Source organism: Larimichthys crocea, chromosome X, assembly GCF_000972845.2.
Source record: "Larimichthys crocea isolate SSNF chromosome X, L_crocea_2.0, whole genome shotgun sequence".
Taxonomy (NCBI): Eukaryota; Metazoa; Chordata; class Actinopteri; family Sciaenidae; genus Larimichthys; species Larimichthys crocea.
This window is the reverse complement of record NC_040020.1, coordinates 8,432,872-8,456,465: the sequence shown is the minus strand read 5'-3', so window position 1 is coordinate 8,456,465 and position 23,594 is coordinate 8,432,872. Positions and strand designations below refer to the sequence as shown.

Below are 23,594 nucleotides of genomic sequence, written 5' to 3'. Positions count from 1 at the left end.
TTGGCGGTGCTGGTAGCTGTGGTTTTGTTGGAAATATTCTTTTATCATCAGAGGAGGCTTGAAATTTCACAATTACAACAATTTAGCATCATCTCAGTTATAACTATCTAATTAATGGATTTGTCAATCACACATTACAGCCCCGATGAAGTTGTTCTTCGTGGTATTTTAGAGTTTGTAATTTCCTGACAAACCATAAAAAGTTGCTGATGATGTCACTCTGCACTCGGGGTACGGGGGCGTGTACTAATTTTAACATCCAATCAAACGCTTTCTCTCTTCTGACGCCGCCGGAGCGGAGTGCTTCCTGTTTGATCCGGTCTGTGAGTGAACCACAGAACTTTATTCAGACTGGGTCAGATGTCACTCACATTTTGGTCTAACCACTCGCTAAAACCGTTAGCAGGCAACAGAACTAGAGTTGCACGATACCCACGGTATACACGGTACCCCGCGGTGCCAAATCATAACCGTCGCTACTATACTAGAACTTTTACACGACAGTCCTACCGTGGATTACTATACTACCGGTGCCAGTCTCCACCTCTGCTCTCCTCCCGGCTTCTCACTGCATGCTACTCCTTTGTAAACAAACCAACATGGAACCGCAACCGAACTACACAGCTGCTGAATGATTGGCTGTTTGCCTGTTACTGGTGACGTCCAGGGATATGATAGGCTGTTTCCGCACGCTGGGTCCGCCCGTCTGTTAGCTGATTGGCTGTTCGTGTGTTTCTGCCGGCAAGAACGAACTCCGCGAAGACAGCTCCGCTTCGATAGAAACTCGCTTCAAAACAAACAACAAGCTAAAGTTCTGTCTGGCCCAGACACGAGACAACACACTCACCATGGCAGAAGCACCGGGCCCGAGCAGCGAGTCTGCCGTGGCGTCTTCGTCAGTGGCAACACTAATTTTGCTTAAAAAACAAACGTCGTTGTTTCAAACTAACTTGTACAAATACATTGCAGTTTATAAAAATAATAATAATAAAAAAAGGCCGCAGTATCGCGATAATACCCGGAACTGCGATACTTTGTCTGGTATAGTATCGTGGTTACTTATTTTAGTATCGTGACAACTCTAAACAGAACCGGGCTCAGCGTCAGACCGGACCGGGTTCGAGCCCTTGAGACCAACAGGGAATAGCGTTACACTGCCGAGGTCAGCCTGAACTGAACCGACTCAGCCAAACCGCTTGTAGAAACTTGTACGTCACGCCTGCTGTTACCGGGCTTTGTTTGCAGACTCTTATTTGCACAGTTTTGTATCCATATCCAGTGTACACGACTGTACATCAGGCATACAGCGTGTGTTAATGATCAGAACATTTGTCTTGTTGACAGCTTAATTTCTATCCCTGCTCCAGGCCGGTGTTGAAGACATATTATTTGTCTGACCTTAAAGAGAGTGTTCCTTCAGTTTCCTGGATGTGTTTGACCTTGATGCATTGACTAAAACCCAAAGAACACATTATGTCGCCGTAGAGAGAGAGAGCATTCCTCTTCAGCAGCCTCTTGACCTGTTGGGTCAGTCCGTGCTGGAGGTGTGAAGTGCTGTTATTGAAACCCCACAGTGTCGGGTCCTGGGAACCAGCCAAGACCTCTAACCCTGGTACAAATGGCTTTGGGACTGTACATTTGTAGAAAATGAATGTTGGTGAAACAATTTCAGATGTTCATTTAATCTTTCAACAATGGGGAAGATCAGATATTAAGTTGACCGTCTGACAAAGTTACAGTTTATCTAACTCTGTGCTTTGACATTTTACAAGAGGGGAGTGTGTGAGCACAAAGTTTGCTGTGTACTTAGTAATTAGTCACAGGCCGACATTACTGTCAGACGTTATTTGAACAAGGATTTTATTAACCTGACTCGATGCTGTAGTCGTAATGCATCTGAAGAACTCTTTAAATCATTTAGGTGGTAACTATAATAAAAACCTGAGAGTTACAGACACGGCTGTCGGAGTAACAAAGGAACAACTGTTTAAGAGTTATATTAAAAAGAGAGAGCGGGTGACAGAGAAGTGGATGAGGTAAAATGAGAGAGAAATGAAAGACAGCCTGGAGCAGAACAAGAGGGGAAACCTGAGAATAATGAGCTAAATCCAATTGGGTACCAAGTATCTTCATAAAACCTCCGTGAATATAAAGAGATCATCAGGTCTGATGAAATGAAATATAACTTCCTTGGAAATTGCCAAACAGATGCGAGTTAACCGAGTTTAATTCAAGTGCTTTTGTGTGATATTAATCAGAGGCGGCAGCATTCAGGATTTTCTCCCCACAGCTTTGAGCTCGGCAGGCGTCGCAGTTTATTTAAATAAAATCTGAAACAGGTAGGAGGATTTACATTCTCATTTATATGGTAACACAGTCTGTGTTTGCAGCCTGAGGAAATGTTATCTCTGCCTCTCTGACACTGAGCTAATCACAGCGCTGAAGTCAAATCATCACGATGATGCTGCGACGAACATTTAACTGCAATTAAGTTTCATCTGTCAGTTTGACTAAAAGTCAGTCCCACATTTACTCTTGTCCGGCGGCTTCTTGCTCGCTCACTCTCTCCTTTTCTCTTCTTAGCTTCCTCCGTCAGCGTCCTCTTCACTCTCTTCTCCTCTGCCATCATGTCCATAGAAGCTGCTGAGCCTGGTTACCTCCTCTTCTTCTTCCTATTAGTCCATAACGCCTGTTGGTACAAACAACAGCTAACATGAGCTAACAGCAGCTAACAGCAGTTAACAAACTGAGCTAACATTAGCTAACAGCGGCTAACAAACTGAGCTAACATTAGTTAAGAGTGGCTAACAAACTGAGCTAACAGCAGCTAAGAGTGGCTAACAAACTGAGTTAACAGCAGCTAACAAACTGAGCTAACAGCAGCTAAGAATGGCTAACAAACTGAGCTAACAGCAGCTAAGAGTGGCTAACACACTGAGCCAACATGAGCTAACAGCAGCTAACAGACTGAGCTAACATGAGCTAACAGCAGCTACAGCTGTCAGCAGTTTACTTCACTGTCCATCATAAACTCTGTAAATCACAGAGAGTTGAGGCGGAGCAGCCGGAGGACATCAGAGGGAAAACCAGAAAACATTTCCTCCATAAAATATGATCCAGTTTCACCAGAATCAGTGAAATAGTTGCTGCTGTGTGACTTAGTGCCGTAAAGCGTTACGTACTTCTCCCGACCCGGAGCCCAAAGTTACATAGAGTGAGAACAGACGTACGAATGACAGAGACACCGTTCAGCTGATCACAGGTCAGAGTGGATTCCTTTTAATGATGTTGTTTGTCCTCTGTTATAATAAAGAAGAGGCATGTTAAACACAGCTACAGATGTATTTGTAACATCGCACTGTGTTGTCTGGTGTCTTTTAATGATGGTTTCTGTTCTGGCTGCAGTGTGTGATGTGAGATGATGTGTGTAATCGTGACTGAGCTGCGAGGCACACCAGGCCTACAGGCTTTTGACTCCATGACAATAGCGAAAATGAACCGAGACCGGATTACACCAGTCCTGCATTCCTCTCCAAACCTGTTGTGTGAAACACGCACTAACCCTGCCTGTGCACACACAGACACACACACACACAGACAGAGAAATCACTGAAGCAAGCCAACACATGTCTCACATACGCCTTTGCTCAAAGTGCAAGGAGAACATTAACCAACATGAGGAGTTCAGTCAGAAGAGGCCAAAGACTGAAAGGTATCACAGTGAAAGAGTTCCTCTGTCTTTATCAGAGCTGCTGCAGCACTACTGTGTCCTGAGCTGCATGAACTGCATTACCAGAACCACCAAACAGCATTTTTCTGTTCAGTTAATTGTTCTTGTAAGCCAGATCCAGTACACACCCTTTGTTTATTGTAATCTGCTGCCCTGTGGGAACCTCACCTGTCGAAATCTGCTTCCTATTAACACTGTTAATGCACAACGTGGTGACTGATTGAACTGCAGAGATCCAGTCTGACATCATGCATCGGTGAGCAGAGACACTTTGTCCTCTGGCGTTTTGCAGGTGACCCCTACCTGTAAAGTCGAGTCACACTTTGAGCTGCAGTCACAAGCAGCTCCACAGTCACTCCTCTTTCCGTTGAGCCCATGCAAAACAAAGCTAACAATTAGTTTGATTATCCATTGTTATGTCAGTTACTTCTATTCTTCTAACATAAAAACTCCACACGACGTTTATCCGCAGCAGCCGTCATGACTTCAAATATCTTGTTTTGTTCAGCAGTCCAAAGAAATCCGGTTGTTCTTATTCAGAAACTAGAAAAACAGAGAAATGAAACAGAGGTCATAAATGACTCTGAACTGATTATAAACATTGTGACAGTTCATTTCTGTTCTTTCAGATCATTTGTTAATATTTTCAACTTGTTAAAGACAAGTTTGTCCTCACCGCTGTCGCCATAGTGAAAGCTGTTAAAGGTTCTTATGGACTCTCAGCCGTCTGTCTTCATTTCCAGGTGTGTATATATAACCATGTATCATCCACATAAACAGGTTTATCTTCTGCACACCCACGTTTGCAACAGAACTTCAGCTGATCCGTTTATCCAAAGCGAACGAGACGAGGACGCGTTAGTGCAGCAGTAAGTACTGTGACAGCTGTAGAGGGGACAGATGTGTCATGTCCAGCTGTTGGTAGTGTTGTAGAGGAGGTCCTCTCTGAAGAGCTGGAGGTCTTCAGGAGGTTTTGTGAAGGTAGAGAGGGACACCCTGATCTGTAGGAACTGGTAGGACGTTCCACCAACAGGGAACAACAGCATCGATGAGCAGCGGCCTGTGTGTGACGTGATCTTTTGGGTCGGTTAAAGACCAGATCGGCTCGGGGTCCTTCATCTACTGATGACGTCAACGAATGGGATCATAACTAGGTAAACGCCGTACGTTGGAGAGTTGTGATTGGCTGTAGTCATAGCAACTAGATAAACGCTGTACCTCCGTCGGAGAGTTGACAGAGTTGGTTTTCGGCAGCAGCTATGGAGCAGCAATAAACTGCTTGTTGTTTTGACTCCACACGTGTGGGTAAGAAATGTTCACGAAACATGAGAATAACTGTGATTTCTCAGTTGGATATGTGTGTGTGTATATACACGCAAATACACACACGCAGATAAGTCAAAAATAAAATAAAATCTATGTCGATTGAGAAAATCTGGGGCAGTTTGGTTTGTCCGAGTGGCGTTGACGTAGATACCGTGTTGTGTGGAGGACCCCGAGCTGATCTGGTTCCTACACCGACACGTTTCACACATGTTCACTGATATTCTGTTATAAAAATAACTTTACATGAACCGTCCGAATCATACAGAGTCTGCTCACATTGGGGTTTAAATCTGGTTCATTTATTCCCAGTTTGGTAGAAATTGTCCCTTTGACTGAATAAATATTTCCAAAATTGTTCCACACCATCTTCCAGTTCGGCTGCTGCTGGATTTCTTTCTAGTGATTGATTTTTTTTAATCATATATCACTTGCAGCTAAAAAGGCCTTCAGCATTTTCCAGATGAGGTCTCAGAGTATTTGACTTGAACAGCTTTCTTCAGGCTTTGTGAGCGCCGCTCCAATATATATTTTTCTTTTCTTCAGGCTGTTTGAAGATAAAGGTGTGTTGTGCAGTTAATTACGTATAAAAGTCAAACAGAGGAAGGTATCCACATCAGGTTTGAAACTGTAGGTGCATGATTGTGGTTTAGGTTTTTGTCACTGGTCTTGTGAAACCTCTGCATGTGTCTGCATGAGAGGCATGTCAGTGAGATGCCTGACGCATATTGTGAGGTGTCACACTGTAAATTGATTGTGTGTGTGTGTGTGTCTGCTGGGTTTTGGTGCAGATGAATATTTATGTTGTGTCACAGCGTCATGTGTCTTGTCAGGACTTGTCAGAACAGGTGTCTCAGGCTCTGATCCGTCTGTTCACGTCGTTTTAAACCTCTGCTTCCTCGCAGGATTTTCCATTTCTATGAAGTCTCATCCGTCTCTTTCATTTCTTTCATTCTAACTGTCTTTTCTCTCCCTGCTCTTCACGAGGACTCGGCCTCGTATCAGTCTTTGCTCTTGCTCTGGGTTTTGTTTGAACAAGTCCACAGCGTTGACCTTTTATTTCCCTCTCTGTTTATCTTTTTTTGCTTCCTCTCTCCAATTTCATCGTCATTTGATGCCCTCGTGTAGAGACTTGACGTGTTTCAAACTTTCTGAGATTACCTAAAATTACAGCTACACAGATTCCAGACGTTATAAACACAACAAGACGTGCAAACTCAAATATATTGTTAAAAAAGGCCATAATAACATTCACTTAGTTACAAAAGGCGACTTTGCCCTCAGTCATGCTGTCTCTGTTTCACATGAAGCTCAGCTAGCCTGTAATCTTCACTCCTCTGCACGCGCACACACACACACACACACACACACACACACACACACACGCACACACACTCTGCATTCCACCTCAGGGTTAAAAACCGTTTGTTTCTCCCCTTATCATGAACGTTAATACGTGCCTGAACTGTCTGAGCTCAATGTTTGGGAAGATAAATCTGCAGATAGAAGAGTTCACGAGTGTCAAAACATCAAATCCACGGTGATTAAGCCGGTCTGTCTTCCAGCTTAAAGGCGACAGTTGATTAGCCATTGTCTCTGACCGTGAAGTCATGCAAGGTCAAGACTGAGTACAATACATCTGGACAGCAAAGCCACAGTTTACTAACTAATGTTGGTATTTTAGGAGGTTTTCCAACTCCAATTCCCAACAACCCTTGTGTGTGTGTGTGGAAGGAATTTTAATCCATGCATGAAGGGCGGACCCCGCCACTGACAATGACAACTGCTACATAGAGAAGTGATTACAGAATGTAAATACATTCAGTGGCTACTGTTTAAAAAATGCTCACCATAAAAGGTGTCAGATCATGTCTGTCTGTCTGTCTGTCTGTCTGTCTGTCTGTCTGTCTGTCTGTCTGTCTGTCTGTCTGTCTGTCTGTCTGTCTGTCGGCCAGATTATAACAGAAGTTATCTCAGGATACGTTCCACACAGAGCAGGTGTTACAGTGTTATTTACGGACCCAACAATTCCCACCATGAGCGAACAACTGGCCCGACAGTGACAAGGAAAACTTTCCTCGAGCAGAACCACAGGATTCTGATGAAGAGAAATCAATAATAACAATGATAACTACAATTATAATTATATTACAAATACGATTTATAGTAGCACTAATGATGACACACACATTTTTATTGGACTGCCTTGTTCCAAAGATATCATTTTGCGTTTGCACATTACCTCGTGTACATTTCTGCACATATCATATATAAATCCATATATAACCATGCTGTAAGAGGTTTGTTATGTTGTTTATTACTCTGTTGTAATTAAACCTGAGTGACATTTCTAAAACCGAGACATTCTGGCATATACGCGCAGTCAACAATGTGACTTCCTCACAGCCGGATTAAACAGATAATCCCGCGTGTTGATGGTGCTCAGTGAGCCGAGATGATTCACGCTGCACAGCACATTATTGTTGAGCATCAACATGCATATGTATGATGGCCGTGTTAATCTCTGCAGCCTCTCTGCTGATTTGATGAGTGGATGACAAGGTTTTACAAAGGCCTCAGCACGCTGTCACTTTGGATCTGCTGCTCAGCTTATTGACTGCAGATCTGTGAGCTTCTCACCCAAAATCCTCGTTTGAAATGTGAGCGGCAGATGCTGGTTTTTGTCATGGCTAGCGATCAGAAGCTTGTGCCCATATTGGGAACCACTCAGGGCAGCCATGTATAATATTTTGATTCATGTCAACCATCTGTGTGTTTGACTAATGACATAACGGCTGCACAAACTGTTCTGATGGCACAGAATATGTCAGTGACACAAACCTGCTGTACAAAGGTAATCATACTGAGTCTTCATGTTTTTCAGTTCGGTTCAAATAAACCCAGGTTTGGTTCTCTCTTCCCTCTTGAAAACATTCAGTCTCTATATTATTATTATTATTATTATTATTATTATTATTATTATTATATATACTAGGCGGTAGTAGGTGTTTTTTTTAACTACGATGAAACATAGACGGCTTAAAGCTGGAGGTTGTGACTGAAGCTCCAGTGTGGTGGCCGGTCATCACCATGACAAAGATGTGGAGCGTGGGTGTAGCTGAATGACACACCCACCTGTCAATCAAAGCGTCCCCGCTCTTAATCCTGCATAACTTTAAGCCTAATTAAATGTGACCAGGTGAGTTGTATATTAATTCACCCTCAGTACAGTTGTCATGAACGGGGAAATTATCTACAGAGACCAAAACAGTTTTTTGTACCAGGCTGTAAACATGTTTATTTCTGCTGTGAAGTTGGACATTTGGACATGGGGACTTATGGAGACTGACTCACTTCTGGAGCCAGCCTCAGGTGGACGTTAGAGGAACTGCAGGTTTTAGCACTTCCTAAACTGATCTGCTGCTGATGGAAACAAACTGAATAAGTAATTCACAAACTGTGTGTGTATATATATGTTTATGTAAATAGTTTAGTGACCATGGTAACATGTAAGCTCATAAACACGTGACTGCAGAGATCTATATGAGTCTCATTAGCCTTGAATCTTAATATTCATAATTAATTACTGCTTGTGGTGCTGGAGAAGTAAAGAAGCACACGATGCTGTAATAATGCAACATTCAGACTCACTCATTCATTTGAATGAGGCCTGCAACACCGCGCTTCACTGGCTCATCGAACACCTACATGCATTCCTGGTACTGTAGATTACTTTGTACCTTCTGTGCTTCAGATTTCACGTCCTCCATTAAAGTGATTCTTTGCATTGTTTTCATGCCGGCTTGTTTTCAGTCTCTGATGTGCCTCGCTGTCAATCGCTGCAATTAGACTTGGCGCACGTGCAGAAATGTAGTGAGAACGGCCTGATGAATGAGTTACGTGTCAGCTCCTGTAACACCCTTTTTTTTAAACGCCTTCATTCGCCGAGCTGCAGATGTGAAAACGAGCCGGGTGCCCCGTGCAAACTTGACAGAAACGTCACGTGATGTTATTTTCTGGATCAGCCCACGTAGAGATCGTATGGAGTTCAGTGGGTGTGTATAAATGTTCCTTTACAGCACAAAGATACTCCGGTCTGAGCCAGGCGGAGGCTGAAACCAGCCTTCCTCCTGCTGAACAGAGACTCTATTGTGTGTGGTACCTGACGGCACGCCATTGATCCCCTCCATCCTGTTTTATAGCCGTATAACTAAGAAGACAAAATGAGAGCAGAGGAGTTTTCTCCTTCGAGGTGTTTCATCATCATCGTCTCTCCTCTCTCAACATGATTTAGTCAAATTGGCAGCGCATTAAACTTCAGCTTTAGTCTAACACCGAACACCAGGACCTGCTGCAGACTTCTTTTGATATTCCCTTCATGGTGATTCCTTTGATGCTCTGGAGCGCGCGTGTTTCCGCTGTGATCATTTATGCGACCTGACTGTACGTATCTGCAAATATGGGACTGGAAGGTTGACGACTTTGAAGTGTGCGCACGTTATTTGAGCCTCGGTGTCGGGCTGAAGTTGGACTGACTGTCGTGCCCGTGAAGTGCAAACGCTGATAAATGACTTGGAGTAAATCTGTGATGTATGTTGTTGACTTTGATAATCCCCAACACACTCCAAAGGAGGCACACGCATGTCACACATTAACCCTCCACCTTTTACTGATTTACACACACACACACACACACACACACACACACACACACACACACACACACACACACACACACACACACACACACAGCAGTGGAATGCAGTGTTTTCATTCCTGCAACCTAGACTGTCAATCAGAGGAACTTGGCGGAGTGCTGGTGCAGCACCACCGTCCACAACTTCCACCCGCACCACCCATCCACATAAACACACACTCATGCATTACACACACACACACACACACACCCTCCTACTGTCTGTCAAACTTATTTCTATGTAGATAAGCGGCATATCCTTCTCCAATAATGCAGTTTCTGCTGCAGAGTCTGTAATGCAGCTGGAAATCAATAGCTGATGAAGAAGCACTTTACCACACGTCCCTCCGGCTGCTTCAGAGTGATTGCTTCTTTGATTGCGTCGTCTCCATCTGGATTTCTATCTAGGAATTTGTTTTACAGTTAGTTGGCCGTCTGTTGGAGTCAGGATCTTCCTGAGCGACGGGTCGGTGACGACAGCAAAGGATGCACCAGTTCAGAGATCAGGGTCATTGCGATTACATGTTTTGTCTCTAATCGTCTGGAGGACGGCGATGTTTGGACCCTTCCTGTTCCCATGCACATGGCTGGAAGGATATTTTCAACTTTGGTGGCCTTGGAATACTCCGTCTCTGTCTCACAGGCCCAGAGAGTCATTTTGAGTGTGACTGCAGGAGCCTGGCTTTTCAGAAATGTAATATTTTATATAAAATTACAAAACAAAAGAGTTCTGACCCAGAACGGCCATCGTGGTCATTTTGACCGTTTGCATCATAGACGATGAATCATTTCAGTATTTGCTCTTGACGCTGCACGTTCCTGATGTTTTGCTATTTTTCGAGTTGTTTTATTTCACACTATTACAAAACTAAAGTTAGTTTAATTTGAGATAAAACTGGAGGAGAGAGTGAATATCTGAATATATATCTGTCTGATGGAGGAGCAGGTTCGGATACTGATGTTTGTTGGTCCTGACACTGGCTCTGAGAGCCATCATTTCCCTTCTTAGTCTTTCCTAGTATTATGGTATAATGCATATATTGTGTTATTGAAATGATCTTCAAACAGGGCTGCGCTAAAACAATCACAGGTTTGCACATAAAGATGAGGCTACACTATTATCTGATCAAATATTCTGATTCCATTCAGATTTCTTTGGCATTTAACCTTTAAAAAAACATTTTTGCACCTCAGCTTGCAGCACACACACACACACACACACACACACACACACACACACACACACACACACACACACACACACACACACACACACACACACACACACACACACGCACACACACACACACACACACGCACACACACACACACGCAGCCAGCTGTGTGTGCTCTCTTTTATTTTAGGGCAGAAATATGAATCAGACATTCAGAGCTTCATTTGAAAAATGTAAATATGACACGATGAAAATGATGTTCAGCAGAGCAGTCAGGGCAGCCGCGATGGTCATCCCGGTACTTTTAGAATTCTGGTAGTTGTATTATTAAAAACCTTCTTTTTCTTCTTCTTCTTCTTCTTCTTCTTCTTCTTCTTCTTCTTCTTCTTCTTCTTCTCTGCTCCTGTCTCGTCCACTTCACCTCTCTTTATGTCTTTAGTGCTGTAGAGGAAGAAGAGCTGTTGAATAGAAGTCTGATAATAGCTCCAATAAAAACCAGCTGCAGCAGATGAGCTGCGCTTCATAGTGGAGATGATTCCAGCATCACTAATGCAGGTATTAGAAATGACTACAACTATTAATGTCAGCACACATACCTCTGTTTCCCAGCCTCCCTCTCTCTGTCTCTCCTGTCTTCATTATAATCGTCCCCCACCTCCGTCCGTCCTCCCGTCGACTCTCTCCAAGAAATGGAGCAGAAACTTCAAAGTGGCGAGGAGCCGGGTGGCCGGCGCTCTAACAGCGGCGTAATTGCATCATCACACAAAAACAAAATGTCACTGGGTGGCCTTTTAATGACTCCCCTCCACCCCCTCCACCGCCTCCACCACCTCCCTGTGAACCTGAAGCTATTCCAGCAGCCCCGTGTACGTTCAGCGTGCTCAGTGGCCTTTTATTAATCAGCCGATTCAGAAGATCTCTCCACGAATGAAGCACGTCTTCAATAAACCTGATTAATTAATTGGATTAATTGATGGTTTGACAGAAAATTATCAGCAACTCTTAATTTTGTCATTTTGTAAATTGTTTCAGTTCTTGTCAAACACAGCTCCTTAATGTGAGGATTGAATGTGCTCGGTCACACGTGACAGTGAACTCAGCATCTTGGTGTCTGTGGACTGTATTCGTCTCCCAGACGTGAAATTATGAAATCATGACCGGCTCTTTCACTATTTTCTGACATTTAATTGATTAAGTGAGTAAAAAAAAGCAGAAAAATCTGCTGATTAATCAGTGATGAAAGTACTTGTTTTAGTCCAGCCATTTACAGACTTATTAGAGTCTCAAGACTGACAGTTCACAGCTGACATGCACACGTACAGTATGTCCTTATTTGAGTAGGATAACGTATTCAAATAAGCCGGTTCCTCGTGTCAGATGTTGTGAAATGGGATTTAAGGCGGAGTGTTTCGCTGTACTCGAGTATCGGCGTCTGTCTTTCAGCCTTTTATTTCACCAAGCTCTCACCAACCACTAAAAGTCAGTCCCACATTTACTCTTGTCCGGCGGCTTCTTGCTCGCTCACTCTCTCCTTTTCTCTTCTTAGCTTCCTCCGTCAGCGTCCTCTTCACTCTCTTCTCCTCTGCCATCATGTCCATAGAAGCTGCTGAGCCTGGTTACCTCCTCTTCTTCTTCCTGGTAGTCCATAACGCCTGTTGGTACAAACACTCAGTTCGTCAGCTTGGCGGTGAGCTCAGAGCGACGGGTACCTGACGAACTGAGCTAACAGCAGCTACAGCTGTCAGCAGTTTACTTCACTGTCCATCATAAACTCTGTAAATCACAGAGAGTTGAGGCGGAGCAGCCGGAGGACATCAGAGGGAAAACCAGAAAACATTTCCTCCATAAAACATGATCCAGTTTCACCAGAATCACCTCTTCAGTCTCTTCTCCTCTGCCATTTTCAGTGCAGATCAACAGGAGTTAAACTCCGATGACAGAAAGGTTACACAGTGTTTCTCTAAATTCCTGGAATGTGTTTTGCATAGACGGCTTATATACATTTCATCTGCGTGCCTCATATTTTACAGGCCAGTTATTTCAGCGCAGCAGGAGGCGTCGGTGGTATGACCTCTCGGATCGCACTGATTAAACCTCCACAGGGACTCTTTGAATTTTGTGGGATTGTGCTCAGTTTGAAAATAATTGTTTCTTTACATGAATTATGATTTGGAAAAACAATGTGGCCTCTTTCATTGTTGCACAGCGCTGCCAATGAATGTGTATGGGAGCCACGAGCAGTGAACTCTGATACTAAATGATTCTCATAGTTTCTCATTCCAGACGCCCCGCTGTTCCTCCATCTGTTCCCACAGAGCTAATGTCACTACACCAGCACTCAGTGTATAGACTTCATGGCTCCCCGCTAGGCAAATACACATTGTTATATAAGCATGCACGCATACACTGAAAGCAAATATACATTCCTTTGCAGCGTGGCAGGAGGAATGTTTGAAAGGAACCGACTGAGTGACTGAGAGGCAGCTGGAGTTCCTGGACCTTTCGACACACACACACACACACACACACACACACACACACACACAATTTTTCACATTTTTGTGGCTCCAGTTGCACGAGATCTGCTAAATAACCTCAAGTGATGTCACTTGAGTCAGTCAGATGGGGCTGAGGACGACGGGAATCTGGAGGTGTGGAGTTAAACGCTCGAGGCTACATTTGCCATGAACAGAACACACTCGAATCTCTGGCCCAAATCTCTCCCAGAATTTTCTGCTTTTCTTTGTTGTGAATCATCATGAACTAAATCTTGTTTTTTTTACTGAGAGCTCTTGTAGGTTGATCTAGACGTTAAATTAACATTCCCCCTACAAGCAAACATATATTTGCAGCTTAAACATCTCTAACACTAACTAAGTGTTTCTACTGAGTATCTTTACTCAAGACAGAACTCAACGAATCACCTTCGTACCAGATTATGGCAACATCAGGATTAGAGTTCTGATCTCAGACAGTGGTCAGAATAATCTCCAACTCTTTAACGTGAGTTATGTAATGAGTTAGTAACAAACCCACTGAATGGTTAGGGCTGGGCGATATATCGATATTTTAATCTAAATCGATACATTTTTAAACGTGATATAACAAGAGACCATATCGTTAATATTGATTTAGTTTATTTTGCGTTAAAATAACTACACATTTCTTCCCTTGAGCCGCCACTTGTCTTTTATTTTTCCTCTCCCTCTGTCCAGGTCTCTCGCTGACGTCACGTCAGAGTCTCCAGAAAAAGTTTCTAGATTTGTCTCTAGTCTCGAGTCTGAAAAGTCTCTGAATACAGAGACAGTCGCTAAGCTGTCAACAAACACTGATTAGTGCGTCAAAAAACAACCGAAGCAGCAGGTTAGAGGTGGAGCACAGGTCTTGACCTGTGTGGCAGCTGTTGCAGTGCATTGTGGGATTTGTAGTATGAGTGGTGGGAGTGCGATTTACCGGCAGGTCATTAATAAAATTATCAGGCCACAGATAAAATATCGATATAGCCTGCAACAGGCGACCGCACTGCCTTGATGTCGTTTCTGAATGGGTGTGTCCCAGCAGAACTCCCGCCATGTGTTCGACCCTGAACTGTTGTAGCTGGAAATACCTTTCTTCCTTTTCACACTTCTTCTTTATATATTCTGTATATTCTATGTATTATATAAGTTAGAGATGAGCATGGTCTAGGATTCTTTTATGATAAAAACACCTCCATGATTCTTGATTCACCTTTTCCTGGGACCGCTTTCAGGTTTTTGTTAAAGTGATATCTCTCCTGCAGGTATCTGCAGGTCCTTCTGTCGGGCTTTGAAACTCTGGAATTTCCCCTTGTGGACAAATGAATAATAGGAAGTCTGTATCATAAGCACAGCAAAGTTTATCTCACTCATTATCCTGATGTTATTAGTAACACCTGTACTTTTCATATTAAGGCCTGTTGACTAATGAATAAATTAACTCAAATGAACAGAGTACTGATTTGCACTCTTCATTCTAGACATTTCCTCCTGCTTCTGTTTGTATTCAGCCACCTTCAGTGTATTGTCTGACTGTGTGAGGGTACAGGCAGCCTGGGAGATGTAAACTGGGAGAGACTGGGTGTGTGGGAGGTCATACCACCGAGGTCAGACGGCCCACGACTCGCTCGTCTGGAAAGTGTTTGTGTGGGACAAATTATCGTCTTCAACACCAGAAGACTGTCACTTCTAATCGAGCCGAGGCTTCACTCCTTTAGCCATCTGTGTTGGCGTGTAGCAGGTGTTCCAGGTGAACCGGTGTCTGTAATTAAATACTGAAGTGAGCCAGCCGAGCTGTGTCGTCTCAGTCTTTGGTCTGAGCTGGATATAGTGTGTATAGCAGTGAAGTGCAGGTTTTGTTGGCTCAGTTGTTGCTGGACTACAAGAGGATTGTGGGAGTTGTGTGAAAATTCACAGTTAAGCTTCTATCCAATGATTCAAAAGATTGAAGGAAGAATAAATTCATTGTTTTCATTGTTTTCTCTTTTATTATTTTACCTATTTGGGTGACTGACCCGAAACTCCACCGGACACGTCTCTGTCACGACGTCAAACTCCACCGGGAGCGTTTCAGAAGCATTTAGCCCGCCAGACTTTGTTTACTTGCTCCGATTTAGTCATTTTCTTGGTTTATGTGCCTCTAAATATGTGTAAATATGCTACATAGATCATTAGTTTCTCTTTTGTCTTTTGTTTTTTTCTGACCAGCAGTTTGCACGGGGTATTTTATTTTGAAAATCCATCTGATTCTCTATGCTGTTTCTGTGTCTGGCTTCCTGTCAGCTCGAGGTGCTCTGTGTTAAATTGATCCGGGCTGCTCGCGGCGTCCGTCAAAAATAGAACAGCCGTGTTCAACGCGGAGCCGAGTGGAGGCCCGCTTCTGGAATGCTTCTGAACCGGACCGCGGTGGAGCCGGTGGGGTTTAAAACATTGACTGGATCAGCCGCAGTGCACCCGGTGGAATTTGAGGGTGACAGTTTTTTTAAATGAGACCATCCAAAGATCGCAAAATCACACTCCGGTTTATCTGAGTTTACTCGATAAATCACTCCACATCCAGCCTGGGCCGATCCTCAGACCTCAGAAGAATCTCACCTTTGAAACAGAAATGTGAAAAGTGTTTCTTGTTTTGTTTTGTGGACTTTAGGAAACCTGAAATCTGTCCACAAACTTAAACTTAACCTTAAATGATGAGACAGACACCTGTTTGCTGCCCATAGCCAAATGATAAATGGGATAAAAACACAGAATTAAAGTCAAACATCCTCCTCTCGTCTTCGCTCCAACCATCCTGACTTTCTCCATCTCTTAACTTTTTGACTTTGTCAGCCCTCCCTCCACCCTCCTGTATCATGTCTAATTATCGGAGTCAGTGTGTGTCTACGGGGAGCTCCTCAGCACCTCCTCATCAAAGCCTCTGTTTGTGTTTGCTTGTTTATCTCTGGCTGCTATTCTAGGCGCTCTCCTGGAGCCCTGATGAGACACAAGCCTGCACTCCCCACAGAGGCTTTATACTGTAAGCTGTCACTGCATTTCCACTCATTCAAAACAGCCAGAGTGAGATTTTGTCTCTTTCTGCCTCGTGTCATCTCCCCGTCTCTCTCTGTATATTCTCATATGTCTTTCTGCTGATTCTTCCTGTAATGAAAAGCATCACATCTTCCACGCTTCCATACACAGCACACACACTGAGGGTTTTAAAGCTGGGTTAACCAACGCCCCTCAAGGCCCTGAAAGATCCACCGTACTGAATGAACAGCAGCATCAGCTCTGCTGAGTTTGTGGAGAATGTGGAGACTGTGGAGTGTTGGATGGAGGAAACGGAGGTCCGATGTGTCACAGCTCGTTTCAGCAGAAGTCTCATTTTAATGTTCGCAGGTTGTTTCCGAGGTTTTGCATCTGCAGTGTTTTGTGTTTGTGTGCGTGCATTAGCGAGGGCACGTTCTGCTCTTTAAAGCTCCGTGACGGCGATTAGCAGCAGCGGCTGTGACAGTGTGGCATTTGTTAGAGGAACGGCATTTGTTAGAGGAACGGGGCGCCGCGTTGCTCCGATCTCCCCCCGATGTGAGATGGCTAAACACCACACATGGTTGTCAGCGACTGGAAGGATTATACTGTACAAACCTCCAATTTTCAGTTTGAATAACAGTGTTTCCACCATAATTATTCTTATCATATGATTTTTTTTTGTTGCAGAATTACACGTGGGACAGAAGTAAGTGCTGTTCCTCTCCTGAGGAGGGTTTCCTCTAAAAGCACGGTGTGTGATGGCAGATACTCACTAATGACTGAGTTCCTGTATGACTCTAGTCTGTGCTCTCTCATGTAACTCTTGCGTTTCTGGGAGCTCAAATATTGTCCCATTTAGTGTCAAGCTGCAGGGGAAACAAATGCCTGCACTCATCTTCTCTGAGATGCCTGAGGCTGCGTTATGACAGTCACAAAAGGCTTAATGGGAAGGTGGAGGAGACATTTTTAGTGAGGGTGGGAATGGTGGAGGATTGTGGGTCCGATACAGGGACGTACTGCCAACATACTCTGTGTTTCCACTCACATGTTTCTATCAACACTTATGTGAATAAATCACAAGGAGAGGCAGGCATATAAATAAGATGTGTAACCTTTGACCTTTGCACAGCATTAGCGCAGTGTGCATGAACCAGTGCTGCACTTTGTCCTCAGATCTTCACTGTGGCATCGCGAGATGGAAATTTTGCCACCGGAGGTCGATTGATTGAAATTTGAACGCAGAGTTTCTCAAAAGTTAAGAAATGTGTTTATTAAGATTCTTAAATTTAAACATTTATATGCTCTCAGAAGCTCAGAGTTCACACAGATTCAAACTTAAAAGTCTTTGCCTCTGAGGAGCAGCTTTACAAAACGTTTGTGGCTGCTGACTCGCAGTCTAAACTCTTCGTTAATGATTTCTCGTGTTTACTCGATGAGCTTGTTTTCCGCTCTCTTCAGTGCTGCAGTGACGATGGCTGCGACGGAAAATGTTCTGTCTGCTATCATCTTTAAAAATAAGATAAGCACTAATGACTTTACATATTCCCAAATTATGGGAAATATTATAATTATTTTCTCAGGAGTTTTGTTTTTCTTTTCACCTTTTGAACGGCTGTGAATGCTTTAAACTTTTGGCCTCATTGGGAACAAATCGCACAATATTTGTACAATTTTGCCTGTGTGGGCATCACAGTGTGCACAAGCTCCAGCTGCTTTGCAAACATTGTGTGACCTACAACAATCTATGTGACTTTGTGCCAAGCAGAACTTTGTTTCTGTCTGTATCTGATGCCACAGACTAATATTCATGTCTAATCTGCACATATACATCTGCTAAAGACTAAGAAAGATCAGATCTCAGATCTTGTGTGTGTGGAGTTATTTCAGCAGAATAAATGGATCCAGTCGAGTTGTCTTGTATTTGTTTAAACTTCTGATCTCTGACCTTTAACCCGTCTTGTTGTGTCACAGGTGCCACGATGGATGAGGCGGACAAGTACAAACAGAGACTGGAGGCCATCGCTGTGAGTCCACACACACACACACACACACACACAAGAGCAAACACAAACATGCTTTATTCTGTGTGTAGACGAGTCCAGCAGCCTGTGTACAGGATGTAACCAAAGGAAGAGGTCTGAAGTCGCCCTCTCAGACAGATCTCAAAGTGTGAAATCATCCTGACAGGTTTTAACATTAATAACATTAATGCACCGCTTCACTTGATACTGTGAAAGTCAAATTTCAGCCACAAAACATGGCACCAAGCTGGCACTGGAGTGCTGGCTCCCCCTCGACCACGTGTCACCAGCTCGTATATAACATTACATCCATTAAAGTCTTAGAGGAGGGTTTACAATTAAGGCGGCGCTGCAGTAACGGCAGCTCGTTTCAGATCATCCGTCTGTCCGGAGAAAGAGTCTGAGCTCTCTGAGCTGTCCGTAACTCCTGAATAATTTACTGAATGTGCAATGTGGTGAGCCAGGGTGTCCCTGGTCCCACGAAAACAACACCGGGTTGCCATGGGGACAGCTGCTCTGAGCATTATGGGATATAGAGTATATCTGATGTCTGCGGTGTCCTTGTGACAGATGGTTGACCAGGTGTTTTACTCTTTCACACTGATGTTTTATTCACTGCTGTCTCTCTCCTTTCTTTGTGTCTGATTCTAAATTTACATCAGCCTGTTTGGATGTCTGACTTTCAGTCCGCGCTGCTTCTTTATCCCAATAAGAATAATTTATCTCGCTCCCTCTGCAGCCAAACTTATCAATATGTCGACATTCACCGCCTCCTCTTCCTTTTCCTCTGTCAGGAGAAGCGCCGGCTGCAGGAGGAGCAGGACAGAGCCCGGAGAGAGATGGAGGATGAGAAGCTCAGACTACAACAGCTGAAGGTCTGCTGACACGCACACAGGATGACGCGACCCGCCTCGTTCATTCACACGCTCACACACGCCGCCTTAATTTCACTCATCTAAAAATCCTCTGCAGAGCCATTAGGCTTGTTAGCGGGCAGACAGCGTCCCAATTTATTTCCTTTTCTCACACATGCAAACGCAGTCAGACTGTCCAACCTTCCTGGCTTCTCGCAGAGGTTAGAGGCAGGCCTTCCCTTTTCTGGAGTGTTTACACACTCGAAAAGTCGCATAGCTGCTCTATTGTTTTCACATCATTTCCACACTGCCGTTCCCACTTCCTACTCCACTGTGTTACACTGCCCCGGGGCACATTCCTCAAATTGTGTGAGTTTTGTGCAGCCTGTTTGCGTGCACACACACATATGTGTGTGTGTGTGATCATGCATGAGTTGCGTAATGCCTACAGTATTCGCATGTGAGTTTGTTTTACAGTGCACCAAACATGAAATGTATCCGAGAGATCAAAAAGTTGGTTTTAAGTGATTATTTCCACAGTGGCTCTCTCACAGGAGGCGATATCATCACAGCTCTGAGTGCGTTCATTAGTTTTGACATTGAGTCTAACCCCAGAGTAGATGTAAGGATGTGATAAAGAGGCAGAGCTGAGCTTTATACGGCTCCTGACTTGCAGAAAAGTTTACAGAGGGCTGCGTCCAAGCGAGCCGAAGGCACAAGGAAGGAGGAACAGAGCGGGGCTTGTTCTGCGCTGCAGGAGAACACAGAGATGGTTTTGTGATGCTTATACTTAAGTAGGTAGCCGCTGGCTAACGGTTGCCAGACTTTCTGAAAACATGGGGGCCATAGGCTGGAAGGGGGAGTGAGGAGCTCACCTGTCTTTACACAGTCAGGAAACAAAGCTGCTGTGTCCCATTTCATTTTGATAAAATTATAATCCTGGCTATCTTACTAGATTAGATTTCCTGGAAGTTCCCTGCAGACAGTGGCTGTGTTTATTTCTGCTTGTCAGGGTCAGCAAAAGACCAGCATTCCTCGAGCTGGCAAGACTTTGCTGTCTGGCTCAAGGGCACTTTATCTGCACAGATGCTTGCTTAAATAAGCACTTGAACCAAGGTCAACCGGTGGCAACACGGCTGTCAGACTGACTAAGTCACCCTGCAGCTACTGTCCCGAGCCCTCACGTAACGAGGAATACAAACTGTTTATTATAATATGACACTTTCCTGCTCGCAGCTATCTCCGTGAAGTATTTCATTTCTACATTGTGCAATCGTTGGACGGGTTTCTTTTCATTTTTGGCAGGTTTCAGATCGTTTGTGTGGTATACAATGACAGACTGAGTCTGAGAAGTCTGATGCTGTAACCTCTATCATCATAACATCATGTTCATGTCACTTTAATAACCACAGCGCTGTTTGCTTCCTCATAGTTTCATTGTGTTGGGTGTTTTGTTATCAGTCAGGGACAGTGACAACCTTCAGGGTTTAAAACATCTCATGGGCATAAAATAATACATTTATAATGATGTGGGGGGGAAGGTGAAGATGTCACGTCACACTGTTCCTCCTGAACTTGTCTGTGCTCCTCAGAACGGATGAAACTTTTCCACCTTTGTTGTATTTTTTAACCAAATATGAAATCTGTGTTACCTCGTGTAGGCTGAGATGAACTGACAGCAACATGTGCACCTGTGTGGGAGGTGTCGCACAGACACACACACACACACACACACACACAGCTTTTAAAGCGTTGCTGTTAGATGTCTGAGGCTCTGAAACAAAAGGTAGAAAAACAACAGCGCAGTGAGAGCGGAGCTTGGTCAAACAGAAGCGCTGTTTGCTTCCCTGTTTTTACATGTTTGTTCTCTTTGTGGATATTGATTGCATCTATTGAGTGCGCTTACAGTAGCCGATAGCAGTGTGTGCAAGTGTGCATCACCGCTCGCACTGCAGGTAGCGCTGTCATCAGGTGACCTCCAGTCTAACAGGGAATACAGCAGCCGCCTGCCGGGTTTGGCTCCTGGCATCCCGCGGTACTTTAAAGGACTGTTGTGTTAGACAGTCGATGTTCAGAGTGTAGACGGCTCCACAAACTCTCTTGTTTGTGTAAGACGTGACAGTGTGGTGATAACAGTACAGGCGGTAGCCTCGGGTGTCTTCTGTTCACTGGGTCAAGTCTTTTTCCAGAGTTGGTGTAGGAAGAAATAAAAAGGACACACACTATAACTTCATGTTGGTATTCTCTCTGTTGTCAGCTGAGATGAACACTGATGTCTCTCTTTCAGTGTCTCACCTTTTCTTTTTCTTTTTTCTCACCTTCTCCACTCAAATAACCACTTTTCGCTTCACCTTCCCCGTCTCAGTGTCTCACTCTGACCACGTCACTGCATACATCTTACTCCGTCTACGTGTCTCATTGTCTGAGGCTGCGTCTGAAATCATTGCCTCAATGCCTCATTTACTATCCCGTGCATGATACACAACCTGCAGTTATTGTGAGTGAGTTATTGTCATCATTCTGCATTGTAACTGTAAGTGTAGTGATGCTGCTAGTAAAACGTTACCTGTGTACCATTTCTACACTGCGTACTCCATCTAAGCAGGTTCGGAGTAGTTGTTCAGTGCAGCAGCAGGCACAGGCTTGGAGCAAAAACTGCAGTTCCTCTAACGTCCACCTGAGGGCGGCTCCAGAAATGAGTCAGTCTCCATAAGTCCCCATGTCCAAATGTCCAACTTCACAGCAGAAATAAACATGTTTACAGCCTGGTACAAAAAACAGTTTTGGTCTCTGTAGCTAATTTCCCCGTTCATGACAACTGTACTGAGGGTGAATTTATATACAACTCACCTGTTCAGGTTATATTAAGGCTTAAAGTTATGCAGGGTTAAGAGCGTGGACGCTTTGACTGACAGGAAGGTTCCCTTGCTTGCGCACGTAGGCTCGGTTAAAACCGCTCTTCAGAAAGCCGCGGGTGGCTTCAGGCTTGCACGTCCATTCACTGTCAGTGGAGATGTGACCACACTAACCAGAACAGAACCGGAGTTGGGAATAATTTTGTGCAGGCATGTCCAAAGTCCGGCCCAGGGGCCAATCACGGCCTGCGGTCTGCGTTTTTTATAATATATTATTTATGGCCTGCTAGGATTGTCTTCTTTTTTTTTTTTTGGTTGCCATAACGAAGCATTTGAAAGCACTAAACGTTAACCTGTCTGTAGATGTGACACAAAATATGACTTTCTGAATGATTTCCTGAACGACAAGAGCAAGAGTGACACGTTTTAAACTTAAACATTAACAGACTTCACTCCTAACAAGTCATGTTTAGAATGAACATGAGGTTCAGATTTCTTCGTGCATTTGTAGCTGACAGTTAATTTACAGTTGAATATTCTGTTGCCCGTAGCAACCGGCTCCATTCTGTGTCAGTTGGAGTCAAACTGACCGTTAGCTTCAGCTCTCGTCCTCCAGTTACTCTCTAACAATCCTCACTGGACCTTTTATCTGTCTCCTGTCTTTGTCTCAGCTCCTCTGTGACACTGTGTCTGTCTCCTGTCCTCGTCCTCGTTTAACTTTTAGATTTCAGCGAGGCGCTAACCAGGCTAGCTACACCGTGAGTACAAACTAGCTGCCGTTAGCTCGAAACCTTCGAACAGTTACTGTTTATTTATTTATATCGATAGTTTGTGTTTTTATTCCTCCTGGGAATGTTTTCTACATTAATTAGTGACTTCATATTTTAGTTTTTCTGTGTTTCATTAAAGGTTAATTTGTCAGTTAGCCTGTGCTAAGCTATGACAGTTGGGTAGCTGCTAACGTTACAGTTACTTGTTTATTTTAATATATTGTTATTTCTTTATTAATGTATCGTCACCACAGGCTGGCCTGTACGTCTGACTGATGTTATATACGATATAAAGACATTAGAGTAACTGTTGCAGGTCGTTTATGACTTTAATTAGTTAATTAGTGTCATCGTTACATAGTTTGTCTACGAGACAGTTATTATTCAGCTGTGACGACATCACGTGTTTGTATTCACAATGTTCTGGATGATTTTTGTTATATCAGATGTTTTTTTAACTCTTTAATATGAACTGATTATTGGCTGCCGATACCAAGTAAATACGGGCCGGTATCACCGATACCGATATCGATATCGATACTTCTCAATAAATAAGGTGGATGCGTCATTGAATTGCTAAATCTCAAAAGTGTTTTTTGTGATGTTTCCTTTTTTATTATTTTGTAGCTCCATGTTTTCTTTTGT

At 43.8% G+C, this 23,594-nt stretch overlaps 1 protein-coding gene across 2 annotated transcripts in view; it reads left to right on the top strand.

The window, feature by feature from the left end:
* Positions 1 to 23,594, top strand: part of palm3 (paralemmin 3) — a 47,049-nt gene that overhangs the window by 5,080 nt on the left and 18,375 nt on the right. Inside the window, exons 2-3 of one of the 2 annotated variants that reach the window (XM_019269219.2) lie at positions 18,421 to 18,473; positions 19,265 to 19,345. In XM_019269219.2, the coding sequence (XP_019124764.1) occupies positions 18,429 to 18,473; positions 19,265 to 19,345 (126 nt within the window). In that variant the 5' untranslated portion in view covers positions 18,421 to 18,428. Of the gene's footprint in view, positions 1 to 18,420; positions 18,474 to 19,264; positions 19,346 to 22,742; positions 22,938 to 23,594 lie in introns of those variants that run through there. The other variant, XM_027283346.1, reaches the window with a different exon arrangement.